The following is an 11,734-nucleotide window of genomic DNA, read 5'->3' as shown; positions in this document are numbered from 1 at the left end:
TTAGTATAAGCTTGGTTCAGGTCAGTTTGTTAGCTTTATTATCTCAAATTCCATTCAGACAAACATTTAGTTGTTCTTTATTTGCTGTGGTTTGATTTATGACTAATTTACTTTTCTAGCATCTTCGCCATTCACACTTTGTTGTTTAACGTGGTAAGATTTTCTGGCTCAACTTGTTAGTTTTGGGTTTCATTTGTGAGCAGTTTACCCTCAGTTAACAACTTTTGCTCTGTATGTCAAACTTAGCATTATTACTGAGGTTTTTGAATTTTAGACTAAATAAATGTCAGTTGATTTAGATTGCTAAATCATTGCTAAATTTCATTTTAACCCCTGTGTTGTTGTCCTTTAGGTCTAGGTGACACGGTGGCTGATAATACTCCTGTTTATGCTCCTGTACTGCACGGATTGTGCCAACAGGGTTTGTTTAATCTTTACAACGTACGTTGATCAATCTTTTGACTGTTGAATGCTGCATAACTAAAGCACAATCACAATTTCATAAGTACAGCATGTATATAAATGTCTATATATATGGAGAATATATACAGTACGTGAGTATATCTGTGTATATGTGTATATATATATAGATCATATACTGTATATATATATATATAGAGAGAGAGAGAGATAGAGAATATATACAGTATATGAATGTGAGTAGTGTATAGCTGCAGCATCAACTCAAATCCCTGAATTATTTTTTAAAAATACAATACTATTAGGTAGGTTTGATGCATTAGATTTTACTCACATGTCACAGTTAGCCAATTTCTTATGTCGGGGTCTAAAATTTCAAAAAGCCTGTGTAACAACGAAATGAGACAGAAGATGCTGTGGTCTGATTTTACAGTCTCCTCCTCTTCAGTGAGACCCTGATGGGCAGCAGTCCTCTCTTTGGCTCCCACTTCAACTAATTATCTGATTATTTCTGCTGAAGGCTGCCAGCAGCTGCATGCACTGCATTTCCAGGCTTTATATCCAGATAAGTCGAAGCAGGCGTGCAAGCAAAGCAGTTTGGTCTCCAGCTCTGCTGGACACTGACCAGGAGGACAGGCACCACTGAGGAAATGTCTGTCCACTGCAGGACAAGATCGTCCTCTTACTCACACGCGCACACACACATTTTCACCCACAGAGCTGGGAAGAGGGATAGGGAAACTGAGATCATCTGAGGTAAGACACAAAGAGGCCACAGGAAGAGCCCGTGAACACAACAGGTAAAGGGTCCGGAGAGCAGGGGATAAAGTTGGTTCATCGTTTGTGAATCATCATCTTTTTAGGATTGTTTTGCATTAATGTGCATTAATTCTGGACTTGTGATTCTCTCCTTACCTTTTGACCTTTTTACCTTCAGGGTTTAGATAATTTTCTCTCCATTCACACTTGTTGTTGTTTAACGTGGTAAGATTTTGCTTTATGGATCACCATCTTTAACAGGTTACAGGACAGGAGATGCTGACTCCACTGGTTCTACGATGGACTGCATTGCTCAGTGGCCTTCGACTTGCTGCTCCATTCATCACAACCAGTAGGTGCAAATTAAATATTATGAATAAGAACTAAACACCATGATCATGTTGCAGAAGTGATATCCTAAAAATGCTACATTAATGTATCATCTAACAATAAATCAAAATGCATTACATTAAAAAGCACTTAAAAAAACCTAAAAAAGTTGATAGTATGTAATATAATTGCCAATTTTGAGATCCAATTTAGAGAAAATCCCAGATAAAGCACATTGTCTGTAATCTATGTTCTCAATCTCAAGTACATAGCACAAAACAAAATTTGTATTTTGTCGTTTTGTGTTCGTATTCTTTTCGCAGTCATTTTTAGGAGGTATTTACTCATTGTGTCAAAAAACAAAACAAAAACAAAAACAATAAATGATCGTCGTCAGTGCAAAACAAAACAATAAATGATCGTCGTCAGTGCATGTTGTAACGTATCAGTCTACCTGTACTCACATTGTCGCTACGTAACCGTGTGCATTGATTGGTGGTAAAGAGGCACGTGATGCAATGTCTAATTTGTATGTTAATTTGACCGTCTGTTAAATCAGTAGTTCTAAAACTGACAATTTAACCACTTTATGATAATATTTTATGATTAACCCAACGGGATACGGATATTCCGCTTGAGTCGCAGCATCGTCTTACTCGACGATTCACAGCCAATCAACGAATGGCCTAAGGCGCAAACAATGAGGAGTCCGCAGCACCTTTGTAGCAAAAACTGCGTTTTAGGCTTTAATGTACCCAGTCTGTGACAGTGCATTAATTAAGATGTACATGAGCTACATCAGTATGAACATTAGGTGAGTACTATGGTTTTACTCAAACAGAACTAAAATAAGGTTGATATCTGGCAACACTGCTGAGCAGGAACTGTATATTGTTTGTGCTAATAAATGAAACTAGCCGTTTTATGAACGAGTCAAACGGTCGTACGCTGTGGGGTTTTGAAATTAAGACGCTAAGTCTCACTTTTTTAACAAGGTGTCACTGAAAGTTGATCGCTGGTTAGTAGCCTACTGGACGTGCTGATGATAGTTCTGACAAGGTAACATGCTATGCTATTATCTACTAGCGACAGCAATGAGTTGTTTGACAGTCACGTGTTTTATCATCCGCAGGTGTTCCTTCTGGCAGAAACAGCAGGTGGTTTGTTCACAAATGTGACTCTTTTTTTCCTCCACCTCTTCCTCCGCCACCGTTTCCTCCTCTCCCACATAGAGCGGAACTGATGGTGACAAGCACACACACATAACTTACAGACAGACACGCGCATGCAAAGCAGACGTCCTAAAAAGCAGCATGAAGATTAAACAGTTTCTCGTTTCTGTCTTTGATTCTCAGGTTGATATCACAGACTATATCACAGGACCTAAAGGTGAAAAGGTAGTCGGCCATGACAGCTTCTTACTGTATGTTTTACTGGACTGTTAAGCAAGTTCAATAACCCTCTATTAATGTGGATTATTTATTTATTTTAACACATATTAATATAATTGCATTGTGTAAAACATACTTGTTCCAATGTATTCTATGTTTTTGTAAAGGGCTGTAGAGGAGCCAGGGGACCTGAGGTAACTGAAATACACACACATTTTGTCTCATTCATTTTTATTATGATTATTATTGTTATTTTGTTTTAGCTCTTTAATGACTTACATTGGTTAGATTTATTTACAGCACTATGCTATAATCTAACCATTGGCTTTTCTGCACTGGGTTTTTAATATAAAAACAATACAGTTGTAAAATCTAGCAACTTTGTTTTGTTTTGTTAAAACATATTTCTTTCAAAACATTCAGGTAAACTAAATTCAAGAACTGGTTGTATAATATTTGCTGTATTATTTTGGCAACTTTGTTGGTTGTTTATTTAGTTTGTGCTAACCTTAACATGTTGGTTAACTTGCATGCCTACTTTTTGTAGCTTACTGCATTTAGCCTTAATCTGTATGTTCTTAGAACAGCAACACAGCCACATTTACTGCACCGACTTAACTGGCTACAACTACAGTATGTTAGACATTATTTTATCAAAGGAAAAAGTCTGTGTTGTGTTTGTTTTTAGGGCAAACCTGGTGTGACGGGTCCAGAGGGAGAACCAGGAGCACAAGGGGTGATGGGACCACCAGGTCCAAAGGTCACAGCAGAACCTTCTATCATCACCACAGTCCAGAATGGGTTTAGGACATACTGAACCTCATCTTCTAACACACTGCAGTTTATTAGCATTGAAAATAGCACAGCTGTGGAATCTCAAATTGGGAACTATAATTGTTTTATTCTGTCATCCCTATTTTTGTGATTCTTATCCTGCTACAGTGAACTTACATATATATATTTATTTTTTGGTATATTTATTTATCTAATTTGGGCTAAAGTAATTCCTCTCTGCAGGGAGAGAAAGGAAACAGAGGATGGAGGGGTCTGTACGGAGACATAGGAACTCCTGGGATGATAAAGGTACATTATCAGAAAATGTCAGCACACAAACATCTGTAGACATGATTAAAACTTCCAATTTTGTTATTTTGATCTTTTATTAGTAGTTGATAGGAATGTTTTGGAAGCTTCTGAGGGAATTAGAAAAATATTTTAGCTATTTATTCTAGCTCACATTAGCTGTTTCTGGGCTAAGTTTTATTAATATCTGTTCCCACAGGGCACCAAAGGATTTAGAGGATTCAGAGTAGGTGATATTTGTTCTGCATCTTCTTTCTTTTTGCTCCTTCTATGAAGCATCCCATCTGATCATCTGCCTCCATCTCAGCAGATCTCTTGTCTCTCTTTTTCTCTTCCATCATCCTTCCCTATGTCCTCCAACACTCCAGCTCCAACCTCAACATCCATTTGTCCAATATACTGACTGTGCCTCCTCAGCACATGTCCAAACTGTTCCTGTCTAATCCTGTCCATCCTGGTCACTTCCAGCCAAAATTTCAGCATCTTCATGTCTTCCACCACTCACTCAGCCACCTTTCTTTAAGACAGTTATCTCTGTCTCCGAACTAGAAACCATATAAAAAACAAAATCCACATTTGTTTACTATTGTCAATACATGAGGTTTCCATGTATTGATCTCTCTTCTAGGGTAATAAAGGTGCTAAAGGAAGGAGAGGAACCAGTGGAGAAAAGGTGAGACTTGTGTTGCTTACTTTTTTAATCATCATCTGTCATCAATCATTTTCTTTGTCTTAAAATTAAAAATATACAAATTAATGGCATGGAATCACTGTTTTCTTCAGGGAGAACATGGAATCCCTGGACGGCTTGGAGTGAAGGTGAAGGACTGCTTTACTCGCTGAATACTAATTTAAAGTGAACTGCAAAAGTGTTGATGTGTTTTGGGATTTTTGTTTAAGGGAAACCTGGGTGTGCAGGGTGACCCCGGCCAGAGGGGGGCGCAGGGACCCCGAGGAGAACCAGGAAGCAGAGGAGCCATGGTAAGCAAAACAGATGCACCAAGTTATTATGTAGTAAGGAGGATATATGTGTATATTTGTGGTTCTCCAACAAAAAAAATCAGATTCCACTGTATACCACTACAGGAGGCCAAAGTGTCACAGGAGTATATCTTGTACCCTATTTGAGAACTGCTGTTCTAGATTAACGTGTGTATCTGCTGACAAGAACCCTCTGACTGGAGATGAACTGGAAAATTATTGGGTGGATCGATTGGACCATTGGAAAATTTGCTTTTGGATTTCAAAATTAACTTTTGATTGTTTTATGCTGTTGCATGGATACAGAAACAGACTGAAGTTTGTTGGTTTAGCTTTATTTTTGCTAACCTTTCAGATGTTTTGTTGAATTTTTATATATATTTATATATAAAAAATACAAAAAAAAAACAATATTACTTTTTTGTTTTAAAAGAAATTCAAAGCCACCTCTCTGTCTGTAGGGGGTGAAAGGATCTCGTGGACCTTCAGGACTGATGGGTCATCCTGGTCTATCTGGAGCAGGGGGTCTGAATGGACACCCTGGACTTCCTGGACAAGGTTTTATTAGATTATTACTGAAATAATTCACCATCAATATACAACAGTCTGACTTTTGATTATGTGTTTTTTAGTTTTCATCCTCCCAGGCCTCAGAGGAGAAACAGGGGATCCAGGGAGATGTGACTGTTTAACGCCACAACGGGTTCAAAACCCAGAACCACTGGACAGAGTGCAGACAGTCAGTGACACACACACAGGGTTCACATAGTAATGGTCCAACCTAGTCCACATTAAATTGATCTCATCAAGTTAAATGTGAATCCTCTTTGGAAGCATAATAGTAATTATGACTTATTTGAATTTAATTTACAAAAACCATCTGCTGTATTTTATTGTGATATTTTTTTTAATATTTGAATTTTCTTACTTCTAATAATGTATTATTTTTTATTTTATTTTAATACATAATTTTACATAATTTAACCAAAATATAGATTTTAACTTGAATAAAAAATCTGCTTTACATGTTAAGTCTTTAAATTAGTTTAATTTTTTTAAATTGGTTCACTTGGGTGTCGTTTACTTATGACTAAACAGCTCCCTCTTGTGGATAAAACTGTGCTCAACAAATACTATATGTTAAAATAGGATAATTGATTTGATATTTCCAAACAAAGCTGCCAGGACAGAGAGAAAATTATACAAATAAACTGTTCTGTTTAGATCTTCCTGGCAGACGGGGATAAACAGATGAGAAGGCTGAGAGGAGAGAACGTGATGGTGCTGAGGACGGACAGACGAGCTCTATACATCTACTCTGATGCACAGTGGATCAATGTTATGGTGATTAAATTGTTTGGATAAATTAAATTTATCCAAACACTTTCCACTTAATTTGAAACAACCTCATTCAAATGGCAACTAATGTTCACTAGTGTCGAGTTAATCTTTGTGTTTTTTTTCTGTGGAACCAGGAGGAGCCCAGACACTGAGCACACTGACCCTTGACCTCCTATAGCACTGCTGCTAAAGTGGCCTTGAGCGAAATAGAAGATGAGATGATTACATGATGACTGCACTGAGCTGTTTCCAGGCTTAATCGGATCAATCTGTGACCCCCACACAAGCTTTTATACAATTGTATTTATTCAGCATTTTGTGTTTTTATTAATTAATTTTATGAATCTATTAATGAGTTTTTAGCACAAATTATTCACTTAGCAGCAATTAACAGACATGTTAAAAATCTATATATATAATTTAGAAGTGTAATATATTGTAAGAATCTGACACTTGCTTTACACTTCAGTGAAGCTTTATTGATGAACAGTAGCCCTGTCTCACTGTTTAGCCACAACTCACGCTTTATCTCCACAACATTAACAGTGTAACTTTCTTTAGTAAATCTGGCTCTCCCACCGTGCATTCCCACACGTGGCACAGAGAGGTGACAGACAGTTGAGGAGGATAGAGAGATGTCATATATGGAGACAGAGTTTGAGCCAGTGATGTGCGGTCAGGGGAGGTGCTGCCTGCCCTTCCATCATGATAAAGAAAAAAGTACGTAAGATAATTATTAATGTTTTCCACTGATCTGTGTTAAAGATGCATTTTCAGTATGACTCTACACATTTTCAACATTTTAATAAGTAAAAATAGCCAAATATGTTTATAGTATATCGCGATCAAATACAGGGCAGAAATCCTGGGTGAGGCAGTGGAGAGCTGTGCGATTCAATACAAACTGGGTTGTTTCTGTTCCTCAGCATATGACCCATATGAACTTTACAGAAATATTTGTTACGCAGCATGACTCTCCACGGTCTGTGTAATGTCTTTAATGTGTGTGCAAGAGAATTGGTCCTGCTGATCTTACAAGAAAGTGCAGAGAAAGGTCAGCAAGAAGCCTCAAGTGGGTGTCTGAAGATCAAAATTAAATTTGTGCTGCACTTCTCTCTGTAGTTTACAGTAAATATTATTGCCTAGACACAAGAAGGGTGCTCCATCCATTTCTATAAAAAATATGTTTCTATGTTTGTTCGTATTGGTGTAAGTGGAATTGAAAGAAAAATGCTGATGGATATGAAGCATTACCAGGTGATGCAGTTGGATGAATAGTGAAATAAGATGCTTTTTTCGGTTCTTAACATTGTAAATCTGACTCCAGAGAAGTCAGTGCCTCACCAGCCTCTAACCTCATCACTGGTTTGAGCTTGAGACCTGCTCTTCTTGCAGAAACTGTTGTCTGTGTTTATCTGATCCTTACACAATATAACCTCCTGACAGATGCTTACCATGTAATCAGGCTGGCATATAAGTTTCTGTTGACCCTTTCAGGCACTCAAGTTGCATGTGAGCGGAGCTTCTCTGCATTAAAATGTGCTACGAAGCTCACTGTATCAGGAACTCTTGGAGGCCTTCATGTTAATGTACACAGAGAAGAAAATTCTCATGTCTATATACAATGACATTGTCATTAGTAAACTTGCAGAGATCAGTGCTTTGCTTAGGAGGATTTTGATGCTGAAAGTAGCTTACTAAATATGCATGTAGCAGATAAGGCAAATGCAATTTTCAAATGACTGTTCCTCTACAAAGATACATTTTCTTTATCAGATTTTTTTTACCTTTAAAATAATTATCTGATTTTGATTTAAAAGTAATCATTGTGAAAGTGAAGTGTTTTCTGTTTACTTATAGCCAATAAAAAAGGCATTGTAAGAGCTAGCTGCTGTTTCATTTATTCAAATTCCTCCTCCAGAGCAAAGTGGGCTAGGTTTAGGTTTTGGAGCCCACTCTGGCCCTGCATGTATGTGTGTGTGTGTGTGTATATATATATATATATATATATATATGAAATGACTATTAACTAAAATCTATCTGAAATTATTTTGTATTTAAATTATTTATTTTTGTAAAATTTCACCAATTTTCTGTTAGTCGTCAAAGCATGCTCTTTCTATCAAAGAAAATGTTCTAAGAGACTAAACTCAAAAAAAAAGAATGTGAATGTCAGCAGTCAACTGTAGGGATGCGCTGATATTGGAACGTTTGTATAGTTGAAGTGATGTTTCCAGAGCATTGTTGTGTGGTTGAGTAAAGCATCCAGTAACTGTTGTCTTCATCTAAACAAAAGAAAGAGATGAAGAAAATGTACAGATGTTTGAAAATATGAAATAAACTTGCAAATATTGCTTTTCTGTACAGAAACCCACCCTACTGCAGGGCCACGAACGTCTGTAGACCTCACCATGTTCATCAGTGCCTCAAATGACAACACCTCCAAGGTGAGAACTCTTATGTAAATGATTAATGTGATAACAGTTGTTGAAAAATGTTATCTGGCTGGCCATCAAGGAGAACGCCCAAAGAAGAGTTTTGTTTTTAACGTTACAAATTAAACCTACATTTTTAGTTTTTGAAGGTGAATAAAGAAAAGAGTTGTCTATGAAGATTCTCAGTCATCCAGGTCAAGGTTGAAGAGTTCTATTAGGCAACTGGAAGTGAAATTTTCTCAAGAAGACGTTTCGCCTTTCACCCAAGAGGCTTCTTCAGTTCTAACTAGTGGAGGGGAGTACAGCAAATATATACTGTGGGCGGGACAAAAAATAAAGCGACTTCAGGGTCATCTGGGGAAGTGTTAACAGTCGTTAGGAGTCTGATGGGTCGTTAGGTTGAGGTTGTGATAGTTGTGATAGTGTTATACAAGTATGTGAACTGAAGTAAAAATTGCTGGGGGTTATAAGAAGATACACAAAAAACCACACAGTAGTAGGTGTGTCCACTTGTTCATTCATTTACAATGACATTTTCCTTCAGTCTAGGCAATCTGTTCACACTACAGACCTCTCGTAATGTGAATCCACTGACTTGTTGTACTTATACGGAAATAGACTTAAGAATATTTGAAGTACATCTTAGGAGATATGATGGTACAGTTTGACACGAACTGGCTGTTATGGTTTTGTGTTACTTTTTAATGTTGACAGATTGCAGTCCAATAAAGCTAAGTGACTTGACTGTGTCTTTAAGGCCTTGAAGAGAGATGAGCGCTTGAATAAAAGTTTGCTTAGTTGAAAGCTGACTGTGTGAGGCTGTTAAAGGCTCTACGTCAGCCACCCAGATAGTGTGGAGTAAAAATGAAATTATTATTTAATGTTTGTTTGGAATCCAAGACGTGGACTGCCAGTTGATGATCACTGCTGTACATAGTGTGCAAATGACTGACTGCCATGTGTTGTCTTTGCAGCTCTTTGACTGTGCCTCTCTGGATCACATCAAGACTTTTAAAACCGAGAGACCGGTGAACTCTGCCGTCATTTCTCCCATCGTGGATCAGGTAAGGTGATAATTTGTCGCTGTGCAATGTGTATCCTAGGAGATCAACAGTGACCTCGAACCTTGCAATTGTATGTGTGTGTGTTATTCAGCTCATTCCATTCATTGTGCCTTAATCAGATACTTAACAGTAAGTCTTTTTATGGCCATTGCACTTTCATTGTGAGCTGTAGTTAACTGTTGTAAACCTTCCAGAATAAAGAAAGTTGTTGGACCATTGTGTGCGCACTGTGCAAATATTACATTGAGCAAAAATGAATGGAGTTTACCATTGTCAAAGTCAAGGGTAAGGTTTGACTTAGTTTTTTTGGCTTGGTTAGTTACTTAGTTATGTAAAAACTAACTAGTAAAAGTAAGCTAAAACTAAGTTAAAAAAGCTAACCACAATACTTAAAGTTGTTGAAAAAACAACCAGAATACTTCCACAATGAACTGAAAAACAGCAACTTTTACTTTTAATAGCAAAACACTTCATTTACAAAACATGCATTCAATCAGTCAATCAAGTCCATAGATAAACATTTAAAAACAATTCATGTCAAATTACAACAGTAAGTCTTAGCTTTATTTTAACACCAGGTAAAGATGGACAGATTACATATCACAACACTACTTCTGTCAACCACGTGTTCACAGGATTCAACAAAGGTCCCATCATTAGGAGTGGAACAACTTGGTTTAACCTCTTCTTTTGGCCTGAAACACAAGATAAAATAAAGACAACATTCCACACAAATGCTCTCAGATGACTACACCCTGTTCAAAGTGTTTAGCTCTAGCATGTTACAAAACGCTTCAATTAACCACTACAATCTACTTAAGCAAACCACTCATTTGCTTTGTGCCACTACTTAGTACTCTAAAGAATTTCACATTCAAGTAACATAAAAATACTTTATTTGGACAAAGTCAAAACCAACACTGTTCCTCTTCCTCTATCACTTCTGCAAAGACAAAGTAAATGCAATAACACTACTACTTGTTCTGGTTGTAGTCAAGCTTGTCTGTACTAGATTTGTCCAGTTGGTGTCACTCTTTAGTCAATACCCGTGAAAGGCTTAAATCCATTTCCTTTCTTTGATAGTGACGTTGAACCGGCTCCACACTCAAGGACCACTGCGTCGTCTGGGATATCGCTTTACTTTGGCCATGATCTAAACACAAGACGCATATTAATAATAAAATAAAACTTGTCCACAGAGAACTTAGGGAAAAAACTCAATCACATCCACAATAAAACAGACTTACCGGTTTAAAGATGGCTTCGTGGGTAATTCACTGAGTCGTATTTGCTCTTTCAGGCTCCGATGCCCTGTCAACATTTCACAATACTCTTTACACTGTCCAAAAAATTCATTTCCGGTGACAAAAAAACAAAAAATAAAAAACAAAAATGAATTGAAATGTTTCTTTTCTTACTTGAGCAACTAAAAAATGACGATCTCGTTTACGTAATAGAAACGATCTCGTTTACGTAATAGAAACGATCTCGTTTACGTAATAGAAACCAGGTGCTTCGCACTTATTGGCGTGGAGTCCACCAGCCGAGTTGATGGCGATATGGGTCTGAAAAGATTTAATTATTTAATTTCATACACGACTGCGCGCACACACGCTTAAAAAACAAAAACTGTAAATTTGTACCCGCGATAATAATGTGCCGTCTTCTTCATGGATGTCTCCTCGTTACAATTCTCTACAAAGTGCAAGCACCAGGTCTTGCCCGACACCAGGTGAGAGCTCATTAGTTTATACACTTGGCAGCTTGTTTTGGGGCATAAACATGCATTTAAAGTAATTTCTGGGACTTTTTAGCTTTTTTTCGTGATTGAAACGCTAAAATAAGGCATGTTTTTGGTGATATTCTGAAATAAATATTCATATAAAATATATTTGGAGTTTGGAACAGAATATTCACTTGGCAGCATGTT

The 11,734-nt window shown here is 37.2% G+C and overlaps 1 protein-coding gene and 1 long non-coding RNA gene across 9 annotated transcripts; one reads left to right on the top strand and one right to left on the bottom strand.

Annotated features, from left to right (window-relative positions):
* The first annotated feature begins 77 nt into the window (after window positions 1–77).
* LOC103391667 (acetylcholinesterase collagenic tail peptide-like) lies at window positions 78–11,010 on the top strand. 6 transcript variants are annotated; one of them, XR_003052302.1, is made up of 18 exons: window positions 78–1,531; window positions 2,642–2,754; window positions 2,865–2,906; window positions 3,068–3,094; window positions 3,589–3,660; window positions 3,918–3,983; window positions 4,183–4,209; window positions 4,612–4,656; window positions 4,767–4,802; window positions 4,884–4,964; window positions 5,426–5,522; window positions 5,597–5,703; window positions 6,189–6,308; window positions 6,440–6,605; window positions 6,867–7,025; window positions 8,673–8,752; window positions 9,715–9,804; window positions 10,888–11,009. XR_003052302.1 is itself a non-coding variant. In XM_025064100.1 (14 exons), exons 1-14 carry the CDS (start codon window positions 1,456–1,458, stop codon window positions 6,455–6,457), a joined length of 927 nt encoding a protein of 308 aa, XP_024919868.1. In that variant the 5' UTR covers window positions 78–1,455; the 3' UTR covers window positions 6,458–7,216. The 6 variants fall into 6 exon arrangements, 1 of the variants encoding a protein (XP_024919868.1); XR_001761246.2 differs by lacking the exon at window positions 78–1,531 and adding exons at window positions 1,926–2,323; window positions 2,505–2,568 and having other exon boundaries at window positions 6,440–7,025; XR_001761241.2 differs by having other exon boundaries at window positions 6,440–7,025.
* On the bottom strand, window positions 9,817–11,570 carry LOC103391666 (uncharacterized). Of its 3 annotated transcripts, none has more exons than XR_003052309.1 (4): window positions 11,448–11,570; window positions 11,052–11,369; window positions 10,851–10,957; window positions 9,817–10,499 (listed from the first exon to the last, which is right to left on the bottom strand). It is a non-coding gene; the product is annotated as an uncharacterized LOC103391666 (long non-coding RNA). The 3 variants fall into 3 exon arrangements; XR_003052308.1 differs by having other exon boundaries at window positions 9,817–10,957; window positions 11,052–11,115; window positions 11,223–11,369; XR_522808.3 differs by having other exon boundaries at window positions 9,817–10,957.
* Between the last annotated feature and the right edge of the window lie 164 nt (window positions 11,571–11,734).

Source organism: Cynoglossus semilaevis, chromosome 16, assembly GCF_000523025.1.
Source record: "Cynoglossus semilaevis isolate Cse_v1.0 chromosome 16, Cse_v1.0, whole genome shotgun sequence".
In the NCBI taxonomy this organism is placed as follows: domain Eukaryota; kingdom Metazoa; phylum Chordata; class Actinopteri; order Pleuronectiformes; family Cynoglossidae; genus Cynoglossus; species Cynoglossus semilaevis.
This window is presented reverse-complemented; position numbering and strand designations above follow the sequence as displayed.

Coding starts and splice junctions, on each gene's coding strand:
- LOC103391667 (XM_025064100.1), top strand. CDS start 1,456: ATGCTGACTCCACTGGTTCTACGATGGACTGCATTGCTCAGTGGCCTT. Junction 2,755..2,864: donor CACATAGAGCGGAACTGATG/GTGACAAGCACA, acceptor TTTGATTCTCAG/GTTGATATCACAGACTATAT. Junction 5,704..6,188: donor CACTGGACAGAGTGCAGACA/GTCAGTGACACA, acceptor TGTTCTGTTTAG/ATCTTCCTGGCAGACGGGGA.